Source organism: Epinephelus lanceolatus, chromosome 22, assembly GCF_041903045.1.
Source record: "Epinephelus lanceolatus isolate andai-2023 chromosome 22, ASM4190304v1, whole genome shotgun sequence".
In the NCBI taxonomy this organism is placed as follows: Eukaryota; Metazoa; Chordata; class Actinopteri; order Perciformes; family Serranidae; genus Epinephelus; species Epinephelus lanceolatus.
Window position 1 is genome coordinate 5,242,092 of NC_135755.1, and position 20,907 is coordinate 5,262,998.

General features: G+C 39.5%; 3 protein-coding genes and 1 long non-coding RNA gene across 9 annotated transcripts; 2 read left to right on the forward strand and 2 right to left on the reverse strand.

The window, feature by feature from the left end:
* Positions 1-1,456: 1,456 nt before the first annotated feature.
* LOC117246016 (uncharacterized) lies at positions 1,457-6,269 on the forward strand. The gene is made up of 3 exons (XR_004500666.2): positions 1,457-1,809; positions 2,041-2,142; positions 6,154-6,269. It is a non-coding gene; the product is annotated as an uncharacterized LOC117246016 (long non-coding RNA).
* Positions 3,804-9,413, reverse strand: LOC117245943 (Fc receptor-like protein 5). Of its 6 annotated transcripts, none has more exons than XM_078163991.1 (11): positions 9,371-9,413; positions 9,173-9,229; positions 8,761-8,826; positions 8,123-8,241; positions 7,775-7,834; positions 7,009-7,269; positions 6,533-6,778; positions 6,120-6,251; positions 5,842-5,892; positions 4,991-5,030; positions 3,804-4,423 (listed from the first exon to the last, which is right to left on the reverse strand). In XM_078163991.1, exons 4-11 carry the CDS (start codon positions 8,151-8,153, stop codon positions 4,396-4,398), a joined length of 849 nt encoding a protein of 282 aa, XP_078020117.1. In that variant the 5' UTR covers positions 8,154-8,241; positions 8,761-8,826; positions 9,173-9,229; positions 9,371-9,413; the 3' UTR covers positions 3,804-4,395. The 6 variants fall into 6 exon arrangements, with proteins under 6 accessions (XP_078020117.1, XP_033465460.2, XP_033465459.2 ...); XM_033609567.2 differs by having other exon boundaries at positions 3,806-4,423; positions 6,120-6,248; positions 7,009-7,275; XM_033609566.2 differs by having other exon boundaries at positions 3,807-4,423; positions 7,009-7,275.
* A 1,248-nt stretch (positions 9,414-10,661) lies between these two features.
* LOC117245702 (uncharacterized) lies at positions 10,662-15,454 on the reverse strand. The gene is made up of 7 exons (XM_033609186.2): positions 15,363-15,454; positions 14,888-14,947; positions 13,323-13,577; positions 12,980-13,222; positions 12,770-12,892; positions 12,592-12,633; positions 10,662-10,855 (listed from the first exon to the last, which is right to left on the reverse strand). The coding sequence occupies exons 1-7, from the start codon at positions 15,391-15,393 to the stop codon at positions 10,815-10,817; spliced, it is 795 nt and encodes a 264-aa protein (XP_033465077.2). The 5' UTR covers positions 15,394-15,454; the 3' UTR covers positions 10,662-10,814.
* A 709-nt stretch (positions 15,455-16,163) lies between these two features.
* Positions 16,164-20,090, forward strand: LOC117245886 (butyrophilin subfamily 3 member A2-like). The gene is made up of 6 exons (XM_033609481.2): positions 16,164-16,215; positions 17,590-17,720; positions 18,018-18,359; positions 18,559-18,840; positions 18,949-19,062; positions 19,214-20,090. Exons 2-6 carry the CDS (start codon positions 17,606-17,608, stop codon positions 19,714-19,716), a joined length of 1,356 nt encoding a protein of 451 aa, XP_033465372.2. The 5' UTR covers positions 16,164-16,215; positions 17,590-17,605; the 3' UTR covers positions 19,717-20,090.
* The last annotated feature ends 817 nt before the right edge of the window (positions 20,091-20,907 follow it).

Sequence of the window (20,907 nt, forward strand, 5' to 3'; positions counted from 1 at the left end):
TGGTGACAGATAGATAACTCCAGTGGAGAGAGGCAATATTTCTGGTTCTTATTTTTCTTTGTTGACCCTGAAGATGGTGCAGTTGGGATTGACACCAATAATCTGTTGCTGTGATGTCGAGACGTGGGTTTAAATCCAGCCTGAGGTGCTTCACAGGGTGTCTGTAGCAATGGCCAAAAGAAGCCTCATGAACTATTTTCTTAATCACCAGAGCCCACTAGATGGTGCTCTTGGTTTCAAGAAAAAGGCTCAAGGAGTGGCAATTCAGTGTGCTTTCAAACCCTTATTGAAAAGAGCAGCCATCTAGTGTGTTCAGAAAATAAAGAAGATGGTTCATGAGGCTTTGTGTGGCCATCACTAGTGTGTGGTTTTGTCTGCTCCAAACAAATGCTAAAAACTTCAAACGTGATGATGTTGCTTCAATTTCAACTTCCATACTCCCAAATTTTTACCATCGACGTATGAGGACAGAACAAAAAACAATTAAGTCCATGTAAGCCCACATGCGTCAAAGTAGCTAGCTTAGCAAGCCACTTAGCTTGACAGGCATTTTGGCTAACTTTATCTGCAGTGTTTTGACTTTGCAGGTGATAGAGCTGATCATGTGACCTTCACCTGCATATTACAGATCATATGGTAAACCTGCCTTATCAAGGCTTTTTAAAAGATTAAAATTCCTGCCTTATTTAACTAGAATTACTGCCCCATGGTTGTATGCTTCCATGCACGAGTCAAGTTTTTCTCACAGTTCACATCCTTGTCTGTAAAAAGATGGAATTACCACCAATTACATATCTGACCAAATATTTTCTGAGATAAGATGCTGAGTAATGGACAGAAAAATGTTTTATGCACAACATTATGATGTCACAGATGATGATGATCTTTGACCTTTTGGCTAGAAATTGTCATCACTTCATTCTTTCATCTTGTTAGACTTGAGATATCGTTTTTACATGAATGAGACCGATGCAAAGTCACACTGACCTTGACCTTTGACCACCAAAATCCAACAAGTCTGCATGAATGTTTGTGCCAAATTTGAAGACATTCCCTTAAGTTATTCCTGAAATATTGTGTTCTGAAGGATGGGACTGAAGGATGTACGGACAGATGGACTGACAACTCGAAAACAAAATGCCTCCAGCAACAGCAATCACCAGTGCAGTGGTATAAAATTGTATATCATTTTAATATAAGACGTGTTTACAATAGGTCAGAGGTGGACTCCAGGAACAATCACTGCTCAGGCAGCCTAAATCTGCTGCTGCCAGCTCACGTTAAACTGTCTATCTCCAGCTATTTGTCACTTCCCCCAGGCACCGTAACTCTCTGGACTTGCCGTTCCTTATTCATCCACCAGATGTCCTCAGACTTTTCCTCAAGTACCAGTCACATGACCTTGCATGCTTTGTTGTTTTTTGCAATTGCTGTTGAGCCTCTGATTTCCTGCATCCAGTATCCTGTACTCTCTACCCTGTTACCTGGAACCTGTACTCAACTGCCTGGCCTCCTCCTCCTTCTGAGATTGTTGACTTTTTGGCCTAACCCTTTTGAATAAGTTTGCCTGTTTGGGCTGCCTAGGAGTGTCAGCAGCTTGACCTTTCTCACCTGAGCTGTCCAGGCTATCAAAGCTGTTCCATGTGCTCCCTCATCTCTCCCTTCCTACAGCTGGCATTCACCCTGCATCATCGCCTCATGGTTTTGCACCACAACACCTCCACAGACGTCCATGCACTGCTTTCATTGCTGATCTACCCACCTAATTGTTTGTTTTGTGCCAACCTTATTCCAAAACAAATTTTCAAGGTAAACCTCAATGTAAAACTTTTCTCTGTGACATGCATGGAAATACTGAGCAGTTGTCCACCTACTGAACCTGATTAACGTAGCTAATTAATGCTTCTTTTGGTTTACATGCAACAGCAAAACAAATCATCAATGCACATGGGGAGACTCTGTGACTCTGAGCTGCAGAGACAAGATGTCACTCACCAATCTTCCAGCTGGCATATATAAAGATGGTCTCCTCTTCTACAGGAAACAAGACCATCCATATTGTCTACAAGTCTCAGGAAGGCCTGCAGCAGTGTAACATCTCTGGAGCTGGAGAATCACTGGGAAGCTGGCTGGCTGTCAGAGGTGAGACCCAAATACATTTAAAAGTAAAAGTTCTACGTTAGATGCATGGCATAGAGTCAGCTTAAAATAAAAGTATTTTCACCTGACGGTAATTCAGTTGCAGTTCCGGCTGGATAATATTAAGAATACCTGACTTAATCAAATCTCATGTTATATGATGCAACAAATTTTCACCACATTACATATCAGCGTTTCCTTTTGACTGAGATCACAGTTCAAACACGAACATACCTTTACAGACTTAACCCACCCTCTTCATCTGAAGTTTTTAAGCAGTAACAGGTCAAGTGGCAGAATCCTGCAGAGGAAAATTAGGACCACAAGGTATAGCAAGTCTTTTGTGCCTACAGCAATTAGACTGCACAACAATAGATTTAAAAATTCCTAAGCACTTTAAACTATGAGCATATATATGTGAGCATCCCACTATCTTATTTAATCATACATGCTTGTCATGTTTCCTCAATGTTCTTACTGTTTTGTCTGTTTTGTCCCTGTTTTTCTTTTCTAATGTTTTGTATTTATTGTTTTTAATGCTATACAGTAGGCTGTATAACAATGGAATGTGTAATGGTGACCACATGAATTTCCCACTTGTGGGATAATAAAGTTTACCTTGACCTTGACCTTGACCTTGACAGTCGGTGCTGAAATCGTACCCAATGTGATTAATTAGCCAAGGTTCCTCGATTGACATCATGCTGGGCCACGGCTAGAATACTCTATATGCATGCTTTTGTTCAGCTGTTGACAGTTTGGGGCCACTATAGATAGAGATATTGTTTACAAAATGAAGCTTTACCATTTGGAAATGTATATTTGACAAGAACAGGGTACATTTTTATGTTTCATCTTTGTTGTCGTTAACCAGTCTCTTATTAGAAATCGTGTACAACCCAAGTTTTATAGCAAGAATGTGTTTTTGTGGTAACACAGAAAGTAGTTAACATGTTGTTCTTTTAAAAGCTAAGATTATTGTCAGCTTTTGTTTGAAATGTTTTTGTAGTCATGTTCAAATGCAGCATTTACACAATATCATTGCACTCTGACTTGTTAATATACAGCATGTTGATGGTTTATAACATTAAAGCAACATTCAGATCAGTATTAACATATGTCAGGCAGTGTGACCACAAAGGTTCACATCAGGCTCTTGTTGGTTTTCAGAGATAGTGACAGAGTGAGAGCTCTTACTGCTCTGTGGTGTGTCAGCCTATCTGTGTTTCCTCAGTTTTCATTGCCAGCTTAGCCGCTTGTCTAATGTTGATCACTGACAGCCAAGAATTGTTTCAAAAAAATGTTATTAGTACTCTCAGTGCTGTACATTATTGGTCTGGATTAGCTGATGACTTGAATTGGAAAAAAATAGTTGGAATCTTCCACACAAATGTCTCCTTTACAATAAAGTTAAAAGAAGTTTCCTTCAAAATGTTTGTGAAATGTATTCAGTAACAATGCTGCAGCTGTTTTGGCAATGTCTCTACACCAAGCAATTTTTGAAAGACGTGTCCTGATTGATTTTAGTGACTCTGGATTTTCTCTTTTGGTTTTTACAGTGACAATAACACTTAACTTAACGAACTATATATAACCACTTTGATGATCATCCTAGCAAAGTAAATTATTCATAAATCCAAAGTATTGTAAACCTTTATTTTTAGTATTTGAAAATGAAATTAAGCAATACATTAAGAGCATTTTTGGTCTTATACAGTATATTACAGCTTTATATGTTGGTAAAAACAAAACAAAAAACCAAATCGAGACTTTGGTAAAAATACAGGAGGCACACTTTGTGTGTTTATTGGAGGACTTTTTGGATGTTAACTAGCTGTTTATCTTTGCACAAGATCATGTGCTGCAAGGGCAGTATAATCACAGCGAGTATATTTAAAAGCTGCAGCAACTTTCTTTTTGTAAATCCACTTTAAATGTAGATGTGTGAACAGAACAAACAAAACAATGTAGTTTAACAGTCACAGACTGATACCTTTTAAAACAGGCAGTTATGCTGTGAGTTATCTGATGTCTTGCTGCTGCTGCTGATGATGATGATGATGTCTTTTTATGTCATTTATCAAGAATTAAAACCTGTACATTTTTTACAAATACACACAACCTGCAATATTTTCTTATGAACACAAATCCATCATTGTTTTGTCACGAATATACACAACTCCTTCACCAATGCTCTGAAATGCATATCATTACAAAATTGTTGTGTTGAGAGAAACACCATATCACATCCCTTCTTCAGTCGGGTGTCTCTGGTCTCAGCAACCTGTAAAACACCCAAGGACAGACACACAGTGTAACTGTGAGAAAACAAGGCTCTAGATTAACATCAGTTCATGAGTCTCGTCATTACTGGCCCCATTGTTTATTTATATAGTACTGATCACCCACACAAGACATGCGGCTGCAAGGTGTCTGTGTCCTGATAAAAATAATCTAACACGTGCATCGTCGTGAAGTATTTTTATGGTATAGACCATCAGTCTAAGATCAGCCAACACAAGGTGCCACATGGTAAACTGAGAGGCCCATCAACCTTTTTCTGTCTGTGGGTTTGTCGTGTGGTTTTTATCTGAGATGCTAAAAAAGAAGACCTAACTGTCTCACGGGCCTAAAGCTGCTGAGGCACACAGTGTAAAACAGGTTAAAAATGATTTAAGTTTCAAAAATTTAAGATTAATAATTCAATAATTCACAAGATTAATGATTCACTGGCTCTCACCATTTTCTGCAGAAGCACTGCTTCAAACAATATATTTTATACATATTTTCCTTAACTTTTACTAAGGTATTACATGTTGCATTCTGTGTTTCTCAGTGTTGAGTTACTTACCGCTCTTCCTGCTGGGTTTTGACGACAGTATACGTTGTCACTGAAACATAAAAGTATAAAAATACAACACTTTAAACAGTCAGTAGCAGGCAGGTATAGGCAGGCATTTTTTGACAAAATGGATACCTGGATTATATAAATCTATTTTATATCAGCAAATGGATGCACTGTTTTTAGCCCAATGTTGTGTTCATGGTTCATAGATGTAGAGTTTAAAACATGATATTCCAAAGTCGTCAAATACTGCCGCTTTGTCAGTAATCTCTGCATCAGATACTGACGCTAACAGCCACCTTTTGCGGCAGTAAGAAAGGCCTCCAGGCAACGTCAGTTGGTAACGCGGATGGAATCAACCTTTTGTGGTGTTATGATCATTACCGGTCAGCCGTACAGCACCTGCTGCCACAGTATGATACCTTTCATACAGGTGGCGTCAGCTCATGATGCAGCTGGATGGCACCTGTCACAGTGGTATGATACACGTCTAGACAGCATCAGTTTGAAACGCTACTGGTAACAACAAAACATAAGGAGCAGGACAGTTTCTATAGGGCAGGCGTGAGAGGTGGCGGATGGGTCCAGCAAACCTGGACTTTCACCCTGGAGCCCAGTGGTCACTTCCTGTATGAATGCAGAGCCAAACTATGGTGTTTTTTCAAAACCTAACCATGTGTCGTCATCCCGTAACATCGGCAGCGAATACAGAAGAATACCTACCACGCAATAGGTAGACATGAAAGACAAAGCGGCAACAGGTGACGATTTGGGATGAGAATGCATTGATAATTTCAATGGTGACCAAATACACGCTTATACAGTAGTTGTGTTGAAAGGAGGTTGGTGTTTCTCACCTGATTGTATAGAGGTAAAAGACTGGAAGCAGAAAGGAGAGGTCGGGGTATCTGTTTGAATGAATAAGAAAAACCACCAAAACAAATTGAGTGAACAGTGTGATGGCTATCAGGAACCCCCAGAGCAGCTTTGGTTCTTACTGTCGGCTATGCTACTAGTTTCAAACACATGCAGAATAATTGTATTGTATTGTGTCACAATTGTCACATTCTACAATGAAGATCCCACTTTTAGCACTTTGTGACAGTAATTACAGTGGTATCTTTATTCTCTGTACCTGTGGTGATTGTCTGATGTTGCCCACATTGCAGTATTCCCACCAACAGCACTAGAGCCACCAAGAAAACACTGACAGCAGTGCAGAGCAGCAGAGGGAGGTGAAGGCCACGATGAGGCTCTTCACCAGCTGCTGGAAAGAAGAAAATGGTATGTTCTGCATATGAGACATGATCCTAATGCTGTAAATACATGTTAGGTATGAATATAATACTTAAAACATAGTCCATGCAATTACACTGTTCATTCCTTAATTCAGCACTGATCTGAAAATGTTAAGGACAACCTCAGACCTCAGCTTCAGTTCTTGGACATCAGTCATCATTTTCAGACCAAAAGGTTCGGACAAAATGTGGCCAGATACCGTGGAAAGCAAAGAATTTCAGGTTTATTTTAAACACTGGTATGTCTTACCTCTGACAATCAGCCAGCTCGCTGATGATTGTCCATCTTCAGGGATGCTGCACGTGTAGAGTCCTTCATCAGACTTGGAAACACTGTTGAGAGTCAGGTTTCCCATAGAGCTGTTCTCCATTAAGTGGCCATCTTTAAAAAATGCAGCTGTGAGGTTGGAAGACATCTGCTTGTTTCTGCAGTGCAGAGTTACATCATCTCCCACCATCACAGGGAGGGCAGGACCCTCCAGGATCACAGAGCCACCTGAACATATGTTTTGAAAAATATGTTAATTAAGCAGTTTGACAGCCTATTGAGGGAACAAAGCTGGCCAGCATGGCAGATGTTTCCTGTGTTTTAATATCTTAATAAGTAATGTTTTATTGAGCATATTAAGTCAGTTAACAAATAAATCAATTGATATTCAAACTGAGATGTCCACAGACTAAAACTGTGACGACTTTGCACTACTTAGCGTTTTAGTATTTGCATACCAGTGACAGTGATGTTGACAGTGTTGCTTTTCTTTGCCTCTCCCATTTCACACCAGTATTCTCCACTGTCAACTGCCGCTAAGGCATTCTTTATTTTACAGGGTCCTGTTGACGTTGACCAGGAAGCAGCACATGTTTTAACATCACCTCCGATCCTCCTCACCACTCTCCATCCAGTCAGTCCCTCCAGACCCTCACAGGTGACAGTAATGGGCTCATATTCAAAGAACTGCTGTCGGTTTGGAACAACCTGAGGGAAACCTGCATCTGACACAGAGACACAAAGGATGAAGAATAATTTGAAATTCAGCATTATTTATGTACACATGCTATACTGAATACATATGCACAGTACAAGCGTCCTTTTAGGGAAAATTAAAAAAATGTGTATTTCTCTTTGTCGAGATAACTGCAGCAACATCAAAACAAAAATGTTTGCCACAAAATATTGAAATTATTTTAACATGTGGACACAGTTGTGCCAACAGACCTGACTTTTGACAAGCGGTAAGAGTGTTGGCTCATGTTTGAGTAAAACATGAGGGAACAAATGTATGTTTCCTTTGCTTTATAACTAGTATGCCATTTCACACGTACTAGTTTTAAGGTGTTATCACTTATACAGTTGACGTTTAAAGTTTCAGCATGTTAGTTGTTAAACTTGCAGCCCTTGACTATCAAGATGAGGTGATATGATTCATTTGGCACTTATTTAAGATGTTGGTATACATTGTAAGGTTTGTCTGACGATCAAACTGCAACTTACCAACATTTTTAGAGTAACTGCATTCAACATGTGCAACCAGCAGCAACAAAACAGTCATCACTGAAGAGACAAGAGAGGTGTTACTGTATCCAATATAACCTATAACATGTATTACATAACTAACATGTAAATGTCTGTAATATTTGATCCATCATCAGTGAGCAGATTACAATTCTCTTTATTCCCTGGGCTTTAAATCTGCCAGCTTCCTGAAAGAATACATGTCAGCACATTTTGGATGCTTAATATCTTTTTGCCTTTGAGCCCAAGAAATGATTCAGTTCCACATAAGATATTTCCCAGTGACTGACTCGATATATTTCTGTGATCATTAGACTCAGTACTCACACAGTCTGATGCAGAGCGCTGTGACCTCCATGATGTCTCGCTGCTGACTGTCTGAAAATCAGACTGGATTTAAGATGTAATGTAAGTCAGAGCCTCCTCTTCCTCTTCCTGTTGCTCTGCTGCTGAGGAAACAGCTTTGAGTTTGAAAAAAAGTACATCTATAATCTCACCAGATGGCGCCAGAGAACCCAGTGTGACGAGAACATAATTTTGGCAAACAGGAATGTTAAGGAAAGAACTCAGGTGAACAGAAAAAAATAGATAAATAATAAAAATGATAATAACAACAACATCAAAAATAACAATTATTGTTGTTATTGTTATTATTATTACAGTAATGTAGTCTGAAGCACAATTTAATACAAAATATTTTATTGAACATCAGTATTTTTTAGTACTGTATTAAAACAAAAACATGAAAAGAAACAGATGATAAAACACTAACAAAAAACATGTTGTGTAAAGGTACCGTCTTTTCTAATTTTTGCTGTATTTTGTTGTCTCTGTCCCTCACACACACACACACAAACTCACTCACTTGTGAAGTCAAATAGTCTCACTCTGCCCCCTGCAGTAAATCAGTCTCATATTACACCGTATAAAAATGTACACTGACAACACGTCCCTGTTCCACTAACCTGTTACTGTAGTATTTGATACAGCTGCCAACTACTGCAGATAACAGGTCCAGAGTTCAGTTTCAACTGTAAAAACAGGTCATAAATTAACAGACTGAAAGGAAACAAAAGTAAAATTTAATTTAAAGCAAAACTGATAATTATTAAATTAGATATCTCATTGTTGTAAAATGATATTACAACGCAGCAGCAACCACAACATGTAACTTTTGTCTTGTCTCTCAGAGCAAAATGTAAGTTTTATAGGCCAGACCTTCCAGATTTTAAAGATACTAAATGATACACTACAGTATATTTCATTGCTTTTTTTCCATAACTGGATATAAGATAATAATGTTGAGTTAAAGTCCAGTATATTTGCACCATGCTTGCATCTATGGGAGACCTCCAATCCCAAATCATGTTGACTTACCAGCATTGTGAGAATAGCTGTCCTTGACTTGTACAAGCAGCAGCAGAACAACTGTCACTGGAAAGACAAACGTTTTTTTTTTAACATTTCAGATACTAACACTGTTTTAATGTAAATGTATGCCTGTCATTAAAATAATAATTAAACAATAATATTATGACAGTTATTGTTACAATGCTGCACAGACTCAGAACTCACACAGTGTGATGCAGAGAGCTGTGACCTCCATGTTGGCTTGCTGCTGACTGTCTGAACATCACACTGCATTACAGTTCACATACAGTTCAACATTGGTGAGCACTTCCTCTTCCTGTGCAGCTTATTTCTGGTGCACGAGCCTCTCTGTGAGACAGAGCTGCTCTGACAAAACTAACAGTAAACCTTTATTAATAACAGATTTTTTGTTTGTTTGTTGTTTGTTTTAAACCCTTGTTTTCACGTGAAATCTGACCATATTATTTATTCAGTTAGCATGTTAATACTGTCATTGTTAACATGTTGCTATGTGGATGTTTATAGCATTTAGCTCATTGCACTTCACTACCTACAACGAATATTGTTTGGTTACATTGTAACCTTGGTTCTCTAAGTGAGGAGATTATTTCCCCATCCAGTAGTTATATCATAACTATGCGAATTATCCCCATCTGGGATAATCGACATGGAAAATGAATAATCTTTATTAGTAAAGCTGCAGCAGTCGGCTCATCTCACTGGGTTTCAGAACAGAGAGTTTCAGGAGATCCTTCGTCCCCACGGCAGTAAGACTGTTTAACACCACCTGAATCCAGTCACACACACTCACACACACTCACACATGTCGCATTAGCCACAACTGGACTGGGCTGTGGAGTGAACAATTTTATTTTAATTTAATTTCTATTTGTGCACAACACACTACTGTGTTGCTGTTGATGAGGGGAAGTGTGGTTGTTTTTTATAAGCTGCTGGACAGCTGAATTTCCCTTTGGGGATAAATAAAGTTCTTTCATTCTATTCTATTTTATTCTATTCTATTAAATATTAACTGTAAGCCAATTAACGGTTTAATACATCCATGTGACAGTTCAAGTAAGAGCGTTAACATTTTTTAGGCCCTGCGGTTGTAAACTGTGTGTGTCTGCTTCAAGTCAAACAGACGTACTATAAAATAATCATTGCAGTAAACCACAGTGAGTGTATTTAACATCTGCAGCAGCTCTTTCCTCATAAACAGCATCGTTAGACGTGTGAATAGGCAGAGCAGCGAGAACAATGTGGTTTAACCGATACACCATAACAACACGCTCCCCCTTAAAAATATACCTCGATGCTGTGAGTTAGCTGAAGATGCAGATAGGTTATAATACTTTAAATAGCCTGCAGTACTCAAAACTGTGCAAACTGTACAGCTTTTTAACAACTAACTGTGAGCCGTACTGTGCATGATCATAAATCAAGAAACTCACACCGTGTTATTCGGTTATTGACTTTTTTTTGTGTATTTGTTTTTTGAATATTTTCTACAGAGGTGTCATGAATATACAGAATATTTCAACTAAGAAAGTTTAACATTTTAAAAGAGAGGTAATTTGTAACATAATGAAATACTTCAAGTGAAATACTGCAAACACTTCTGTTGCAAGTGTTGTTCCTCCCTTATTCAGTATCTGCTCCATCTGTCACGTGCAAACGCCAGCCGACCTGGAAGACATACAGGTTGGAAATTTATGTCAATACAGTGATAAAATAAGCCTACTTAAAGAAATCCCTTAAAATGAAATATGTAACTTTTTGTTGTCTGGATAAAGTACTGTGGTATTTCACTGGCACAATGCGAAATAACTTAGTCCAACCAGAGTCCTGCAAAGTAAGTATTATGTCATTGCAGTATCTGCATCATCCCCAGCCCTGTCGTGCACCTACTGCATGGAAGTCAGTCTGACACGCTTCTCATAGAGAAGCTTTGGCCCTGCAAAGCAATTTTTTCCCCATCTGAAAATGCCGAGCTTGGAGCATTTGAGAGCGCTTTGGGGGCACTGCGTTGTTGTTGTTTTTTTAGCTGGGATGCTTTGGTTGTGTCTGGTTGCTATGATACAGAATACATGATACAGAAACATGTTGGTCCAAGCTGGAGTACTTCAGTTCAACTCAATTAAATTTATTTGTTACATGAAATCATAAATATGATTTCAGTAAAATGACTGGTTGTCAGCTCCTTCAATATTTAGAAGTGGTAGGAATAAATAAATGTCAAAATTGAGCACGGTCACACTCAGAAGTTGTCAAAATCAGGCTCTTGGGCAGTGACTTACAGCGTCAGAAAGCAACGAAAAAGGCCTCCTTTAATGTCGGTATGATACACAGAGGGAAACACGACAGGACAAGAACAGAAGTTAAGGTGGCAAAAGTCCAAGTGGGGCAGGAGGGGTTGTGGAATGGGTCCAACAAACACCAACCTTGACCTGGGAGAGAGGCGTTCACATCCTGCAAGATTCTAAAGCCAGACCCTGTTCTTTTTTTCCTAAACCTAACCACAGGCTTTTGTTGCCTAAACCCAAAAATGTGTTTTTGTTGTTGAAGGAAAGAAACATCAATTTGCAGTGCTGTACCAACGTAGTGCTTTTATTTTGAAAGAGACAGTATATAAATGCTGAATTTCCTGTGAAAACAGAAGTGTATTTTGAAAGACAATGCATGTAGCAGGCTGATGTTGACACAATGTCCCAGGGTACCTTGCACATTGTATATGGACGTGGAAATTCCATGACCAAACGTCAATATGTGACGAGGTCGGAGTGAGAATGTGCAGGATCATTCAGTATTGAGTTATACTTGCTGTGGATGAGGGAAAGGCTGGAGCGTGCAGGGAGAGACGACAGACCCACGGTACTGTGTTGGCTTATGAAAGGAAACATCACACATACAGTACATTAAAACATTTCTCCTCCATTGTTATTGTTGTTTGACACTTGTATATGCAAGATGCTAAGGTTTGTCTTCACAGTAGGCGATTTGTCCCTCTTCCATTGTGATTGAACCGCTGAAGTCACAGTGATGAGCGCAGCTTTTTACCCGAACATTTTTCAACTTTTGTGGTTATGGTTTTGGGAAAAAAGAACTGGGTTTGGCTTTATGATTTTAGGGTTCACAAACACTGATGAAAGTCTGTGTTTGTTGGACCCACCCAGCACCCCTCATACACACCCTACTCTGACTTTCAGTGCCTTAACTTTTTTTTCTTGTCCCACCGTGTTTCCCCCTGACGCCGCTGTCCACCATTAAACTTTAATGGCGAACCGCCGTGTATCATGCCGTTAAGGACAGCTTTTTTCATCATTGTCCAATGCGGGAAGTCACTACCCAAGCACTGAATTTCAGTGACTTCAGAGTGAGTCCAGATTTAAAAAGCTGACTGTATACCAATATGTGTTCCTTACCTGATTGTGCAAGAAGAGATCGCCAAAAAGAGGTCAGGGTACCTGCCAGAATTGACAAAACAAAAACATTATGTGACTTAAGAAGGTCATGGTCCAAAAGGTAACATCAGAACCGCTCTGTAAAATCTACTGAGAACATAACAACTAATTTATTTATTAATTTATTTTTCCTCAGTACCTTTCTTCCAGTGAAGCAGTCCCAACACCAACACCAGAAGCACAAATGAAATGATACCAACAATCTGTAGAATGGTGCTTTTAGAGCAGCATTTATCATTTGATTGTAGGTCTTTGTGGAACCCTGGAAGAAAAATCGTTATCATTGACACAGGAAGCTGCATATTAAGAAGAATTTTTGGCTACATGTGTGACATTGTTTATGTCTCACTTCTGACAGCAAGCCAGCTTTCTGCTGATTCTTCAGTTTGAGAGATTCTGCACTTGTAAAATCCTTCATCAGACTTAAAAACACTCCGGAGAGTCAGGTGTCCTGCAGAATTACCCTCGATAAGGTCGCCATCTTTATAGAAATAAGCTCTAAGGATAAAGGTCTTCTTATTTCTACAGTGCAGAGTCACAGCATCTCCCACCATCACAGGGGTGACAGGACTCTCCAAGATCACAGAACCAGCTGAACAACACAGATGAAAAAGATATTATTAAATGTCCCAAATATGTTTTGTGCACTCTCAGAATATAACCATAAATACAATATGAGTTCCTAATCATACCAGTGACGGTGATGTTGACAGTGTTGCTTTTCTTTTCTCCAGTCTCACACCAGTATTCTCCACTGTCTAATGAAAAGGCAGGGTTAATTTTGCAGGATCCCGTTGACGGCTTCTCTTGAGCAGCACATATTGTGATGTTTCCCTTGATCTTCCTCATCACTTTCCATCCATTCACCCCATCCAGCCCCTCACAGTTGACAACAAAGGAATCATATTGATAGTGCTGCTGTCTGTTTGGATCAACACGAGGGAAAACTACATCCATAGCAGAGACACAAAGAATGAGATGTGGTCAATTACAAGTATCTTTTAACATAAAAAAATATGTTCTAGTCCAACAAAATGATTTTAGTACAAAGTTAAAACACTGCCGAGGACATTGCATGTTGAGAAATTGCTAATTGTTAAGTGTCCACTGGATGTAGCCACAGAACAGGAAAACATGCCCCTACTGGAGAGGAACTGCTGCTTGTCCAGCCGCCAGCCAGTATGCCAGTGTACACTGGACAAGTGAGCTGATGGTGGTGTCGATAGTAGCTATGGCTTTCACAGGCTCGTGATAGGAAGTTAGTACATGGTTGCTTGATGGTTGCTCTGTTGTTAAGGGTGGTTGCCAGGTTGTTCCTAGGGTGTTTTGGACGAGAGAGTGCTGCATGATTGCCAGGGCTTTGTATGTGTTTGTAGCAGTAGTAGGGGGACGGGTCATTGTTCTGACAGCTCATATTTCCATGGCACCAGTTGAAAAAATGGAAAATGGACCACTGGACCCGAAGCACAGTTGTCTGACAACCTGGTATTCTGAAAACAAACGTGCATTGCTCTGAAGGATATACACTCTCCCAAAACAGAAGCACATGGCTATTATTATGCGACATGACACCATCGGACTCATCCCAGGTCGTCACAAATCGCCACTTTGTCTGCGGCCTTTCACATCTACATATTACATGCTATGTATCCTTTCTCTGTCAGCTGTTGAATGCTAACAAAAAACACATGGTTAGGTTAGGATAAGGCAACAAAACCATGTGGTTAGGCTTATATAAACAAAAAACATCATGGTTTAGCTCTACATTCATACAGGAAGCAAACACTGGGATCAAGGGTAAAAGTCCAGGGTTTGTGGGAGCCATCCACAACCCCTCCTACCCAGGAGAGAGGGAGCCAGATTAAAGTTGGGTCATACCTTCCGCGCAATGAGCATTTGTTTTTGATACTGGTCTGTTGGACAAATGGCCTTCAGTTCACTGGGACATTTTACAGACTGTTGGGGCTTGGTAATTGTGAGCCCTTGGAATAATGTTATGGCACCAACAGCAGTATGCAGTAGTAATTTAGTAGTAGACTGACAAGATGAGAAGCAATAGTAATTTTCAGTGGTTCACAGGCCTTTGTCCGAACAGGCAGCTTGACATGTGATAACATATGTTACATTTTGTTTGCAGTTATAATGGAGGTGAGTGGGATAAATGTCATCTGCCATTTGGATGGTCATATCTGAAGAAACACCTTTCTTTGCAGTTTCTTTCACAGGGTAAATCACAAAGTAATTAATTACTACTTACCAGCTTCCTGAGAAAAACAAAGGTGCATCTGAGCAACAGCCAGCAGCAACACATTTATCACTAAAGACACAAACGAAGTGAGTCGACATACAGCAGGAAACAGATGCTTTTCTATTCAGATTCTTATCATTTAGTTTGTACTCCATATTATGACGTTTTGTAATGTCTTAACAGCAGCTTAATATCTCAACCCTGCCTCACGTTCAGGCAACAAAACACATTGGTTGGCAAAGTGGTAGTTTGGATCGAGCCGCATGAAGGTAAATATGAGCAGTCTCGTGCTTCAATTTTTCATTTTCAACCAAAATGCTAACTTTAACTCAACTTTTTACAGTGCTTTGATTTATCTAAACAACCACAGATATACTAATTGTGCTCATTGATCATTGTTACATTCTCTTTCCCAATCTGACAGCACATACTGCAGAGAGAAGTACAACTGTATTAATCATATTGGAGACCGTCCCGTACTCACACAGTCTGATGCAGAGAGCTGTGACCTTCATGGTGTCTTGATGCTGACTGACAGACCAAATAGCAGCTGGAATGTGATGTAGGTGAGAACTCTCTCTTTCTCTGCAGCTTGTTTCTGGTGACAGACGCAGCAGCTGGTTTGTGGTTTCTGCAAGAGAGTGGCTGTGTGTGACAGTCTGAAGCACTCTTCATTGTTAATATTTCTAAACTTTCATGGCCATGCTGACATCATCTAGGAAACTAGCTAGGATCTACAAAAGCAGATTTGGGAATCTCTTTATCAAACTGGGGTTTTTTTTTTCACTTTTGTCACCAGCAGCCACTGCGAGGAGAGTCTTTGGGACATGGTACTTTAGTTTTTCTCACTCTGCAGCAGAACCATCATGTCCACTCTTTACCTCTTGCAGCAGGAATAAACTGGGCTCCTCTGCTCTCTTTGTCGCCATGTGTGCTGTTGAAGACAGTCTCCTACTGTCCACACTGTGCTGAACTCACTCGTGATCAGTCCCACTCTGCCCTCTGCAGTAAATCAGCCACTTAACACACCATTGTCACAGGCTTCTCTTTTAACTATTTTCCCCATTTGGCTCAACAAACATTATTTTAGCGCCATGGCTTCCTTATTTCATAAAACATAAGTGCAGCTGGAAGTATTGTACTTTCATTTTATTACTTTAGTAATACAGAAACTAAAGTGTGCTGTCCCAGTGTATCCAGCCAGTGCTTGCTTTAGAATAATATCAGATTTCACTCCGTCTCTCACGCGGTGAGAGGTTAAAGTACACAAGATTTTATTGGTGGACTTCGACTGTGCATTTTTTCCACTAAGGTGAGGCGACTTCCACTTACAACAGGTATGTTATACATATCATTTTCAGGGTTTAATACTTTTTGATAAGTTCTCAGATGTGTCATGTGGTGTGTTTTCAGAATAAACCAATCGGCCATCGCTCATTCCTTTTGAGGGATCTTTTTTTTTTTAATAATGGTGACTCATAGGAATAGACAGTAAATAACAGCGAGCTAGTGGTGCATTAATCCTAAAAATATTGTAACTTTGAAAAATTCAACAGCGTTGGAATTTAAACAATCATGCAAGTCACTGTGTGTTAACCAGTTTATTATGAAGTCTTTTGCTTCTGAGCTTTCAGTGACTAGCACTTTGAGATTATTTTATAATGTAAAGTGCGTTACAAATAAAATGTATCATTATTATTATTATTGATTACAGTCAACATGTAGTTATATTTATGGAAGAGACTGCATAGATAAAGTACAGGGAAGTTACATTTATACAGTAAAGAGTAAAACTGGACACAGATCAGGGCATCAGTGGTTTAGTGAATAGAGCAGGCGCTGCATGTACAAGGCTGTTGCCGCATTGGCCCGGGTTCGACTCCAGCCTGTGGCCCTTTGCTGCATGTCATTCGCTCTCCCCCCCCCTTCACGCATACCTGTCCCAAAAAATATCTTTGGAAAATGAAATAAACAGTTCTTCACATTTGTGTGTGAACATGGACATAAAAATAAAAAAAGAAATGAGCTGCAGAGGAGTATGAAGGTGGGGGTTGCTGCTACCTTATAACAGTCCACAGAAAGTGTTTCAGTCATGTTTTTCAGTCGTCCGTCTCACACATATCTGATGGAACAGATATGCTTATATTTCAGTGAATTCAGTACTTGACACATGCTGTGACAGCTCGCATTTCACTCCTGTTATATATGTAAATGTGACCTGGAGTGTTTCTTTTTTAGATGTTAGGTCTATTTTCTCCATTTTATATGCATAACTACGATGATTGTGTTCGGGCTCTTGCTGCTGCCAAAATGCAGATGACCTCCATTCGATACTGTGCCAGAACTCATCCTGTGTAGACACATATGATGTGCCAGAAATGCCAACACATTCTCATCCCCATTCCATCAAATAGCACCACTTTGTCAGTGGACCTAAACATCAAGAAATAATGTGCTAGGTTGCCTCCTGCTTTGGTTTTGGGTGTTCACAGACGTTGCCATTGGCATCAGAAATCGCCGGTGCTCTGTATGATGGTATCTGATGTGGAAATCATTGCCAAGACAGTGGTATTTTGGAGTGGGAACAGACTGGAAATGCATGTGGTCACTTAAAGACAAATCAATTTGAGCAAGTAGACTGCCTTCAGTTTTTATAGCTTCAGTTTGAATACATATGTCAATTTTGACCGATCTACTCTTTTGTCTTACAGTTACAGTCTGAAGAAAATGAAGATGATTCACCTGATAGACGGACTGTCCCTCAGGTCACAGCTCACTGAGTTCAGTGCTTTGGCTGTTCATTATGCTGTTGCCTTCCTTCTCATGACGCACTCATGTATTGGTATGTTACACACAGATACATCAGTTTAGCCTTGGTGTAAAATAATAGTCATACAGTGACATCACAGTCATGTGAGGACAAAAGACTCAATTTCTGTAGCCATCTTTTTATATGAAACAGAACAGTGGTAAAAATACACAGCTAAACAAAACTCAGCAATTTCTTTGCAGCATTGTTTGTGTTATGTCACAACAAACAATAAATTGTTGTTCAACCTAACAAAAAAGACAAAGTTGTTCATATCACATTGACAGACAATGAGCAGGACATTATAAGACAGAGGTGTTTCTTCCTCAGGTCAGTCTGGGATGATTAGTCTGTCTCAGCCAATAGTGGCAACGGTTGGTGATGACATAATTTTGCCATGTCGTCTGGAACCTGCCATGGATGTGGTATCTAGGGCTGTGGAGTGGGCAAGACTCGACCTGAACCCCAGGTTTGTCCATGTGAGACGAGACGGTGTGGAGCTTTTGATTGACCAGAATCCGTCCTACTTGGGGAGGACATCGATCCCAGTCGACAAACTGAAGTGTGGGGACGTGTCATTGAAACTCTCTAAACTGAAACTGTCTGATAATGGAACATACAGATGTTACATTCCTGAGCTGAAAAAAGGCTTTACTGTTCAGCTTATTGTTGGTAAGTGAGCACTGATCATTTTGGACTACCTCTGGACATTTTTTACAAAATTCTTAATGTAGGTCTAATGGTAATGGCTATTTATTTTAATATTTTTTGTGCACAATATTTGATTAAATATTGACATCATTGATTTTACTGAAGCCGTTTTGTTATGTGGATTTATGTGGAAACTTCACATCTTCTGTTTCCCTTCTAGGTGTTTTCTCTTCCCCAAGCATCAGCATTGCCAGAGATAGCGGAGCTGCAGTGATGTTAGACTGTAAGTCTGCAGGCTGGTATCCAGAGCCTGAGGTGTTGTGGCTGGACGGTGAGGGAAAGCTCCTCTCTGCTGGACCTACAGAGACAGTCAGAGGTCCTGATGACCTCTATACTGTCAGCAGCAGAGTGACTGTGGAGAAGAGACACAGCAACAGCTTCACCTGTAGAGTCCAACAGAGGAACATCAGCCTGACAAGATACACACACATCCATGTTGCAGGTAGACAAATAATAATAAAATCAGGATTTGATTACTGGCCTAATGTCAAACTGTTGAAGCTTAGTATGAACCAACAAGTGCTGTGTTTTGCCTTTTTAATCATTCCAGATAATGTCCTCGTGGTCCCATCTTGCTTCACTGTTCGTGTCAGCATTAGCCTGGCTGCTTGCTTCATTTCTGTCCTCACAGTCATCTTTATTGTGAAGACATGCGGACTGAACAGTAAGTCACTGTTGTCTTTATTAATTTTGATTTTAATGACAACTGACTGTCACCACTATTGAATGATGTTAATGTTAAAATTATAATCTGTAAAAAAATTAATAAATACATTTTAAAAAAGAGAATTTGATGCATGCTTTTATGTATACAGAGACCAGTGCGCCCCATGAGAGCATACAGACTGAACTTGGAAAAAGAGAGAAGATCCCAGCATCCAGAACCACCACGGAGCGTCAGTCCATGACTGAAGGAACAAACAGAGAGAAGCTCATGGGAGAAGGGAATGAGAAAGCTGATGGTTTGGACGAGACGGACACAGACCTCAAGGGAGGCTTACTGGGGGCACATTTAGACCAGGTAATTAGGAACTTGGAGGACCAGAAGACGGCTCTGGAAAAACAGATAGATAAACTCAAGTCAGGACAGCTGGAGGTGCAGAAACAGATATGGGAGAGCGAGAAGAAGCTTGAGAATCCTGCCTCATTTGACAGAGAGAGAAAACGACAGAAGCGTGAAGCAGCAAAAAAGGAACTAGAGAAGAGAAAACAAGAACATGACGAACTGCTACAGACCATGGAGACTCTACTGGAGACAACAAAGGAGGTAATTACTAATATGAAACAAATAAAGGAAAAACTAGAGAAGGATAAGTAACAAATAAATAAACATCTGAAGGAGAAACAGACAAATTTACATTGAGGAAATAATTAAGGCTGAGCAGTCAAACAAAAAAGCAACAGACAGACCAAAAAGGTCATTCATCAGGTACAAATATTGATTTTGTATTTCTTGATCTACAACTAAAAATCAAACTGTTAAAAGGCATAAAAAAGCAAAACAAAACCAGGAGAAGGCTATTCAAATGTGTGATTTGTTTAGATACATTGTAAACAGGTTAAAGCCGCTTTTTTGTTTCTTCTTTTCAGATCAGACAAAATCTCTCAGTTTCAGTAACTAACTTGTCAGAATATATTGTTAATCAGATTTTTACTCAGATTTTGATTTTGTAATAACCAAGTATGCTAACACTTCTGTCTTTTTCAACTGTATAATATTGCTCAAAATGTGAGAATAAAGTTTTGTATTTCCTAAGAGAGAATCTGCACTCTTGATTTTTGTAAGACAGTCAATGTTTCAGTATACCATTAGCATCAACATGTTTGTTCAGATTTGTTTATCAGGTGATTACAGGAGCAGACCATCTCCAAGTAGGAAGATAGGGCATGCTTAAACAAGTGATGAAATTGATCTAATATTGACAGCTAAGTTATTCCAGTCTGCTGGGGCTGTTAATGTAAAAGCTCTTTTACCAAATCTGAACACTCAGAATAGACCTGATGGTATGAGGTAAAATGCACAAGATACAGTTTTAGATGGTGGGGATAATTGACATAAATACATATGAAAAAAAAGTGGAAGCTGGTGAATGTGTTCTCTTACATTTAGAGATTGCCATTTAAGCGCATTATACATTGTACAATGATGAGTGAGAAAAGGACAACAATGTATGCTGCGTTAAGTGGAACAACATCTGATTTAAATGCGTTCTGATAGACAACATCACAACTGTCGAGAATAAGCAGTATGGGTTGAGAGGCAAGTTTTGTGTGTGAAGTAGTTTCAAAAACCATGTAGAACACTGAACACATGGGCCGACTACTAATAAATGCATAAATGATAATAGTCATTTCTATGTTCTGCTCAGGACAGATTAAAACATATAGGTTTTTCCTTTAGACCAAACAATACGGCCATTGTTCAAAATCACTCACTACTCACTATATAGTGAGTTTGCCATTTTGTATTTCTGTTCTTAAGTGTAGTGGGATATATTGTACCCTATAT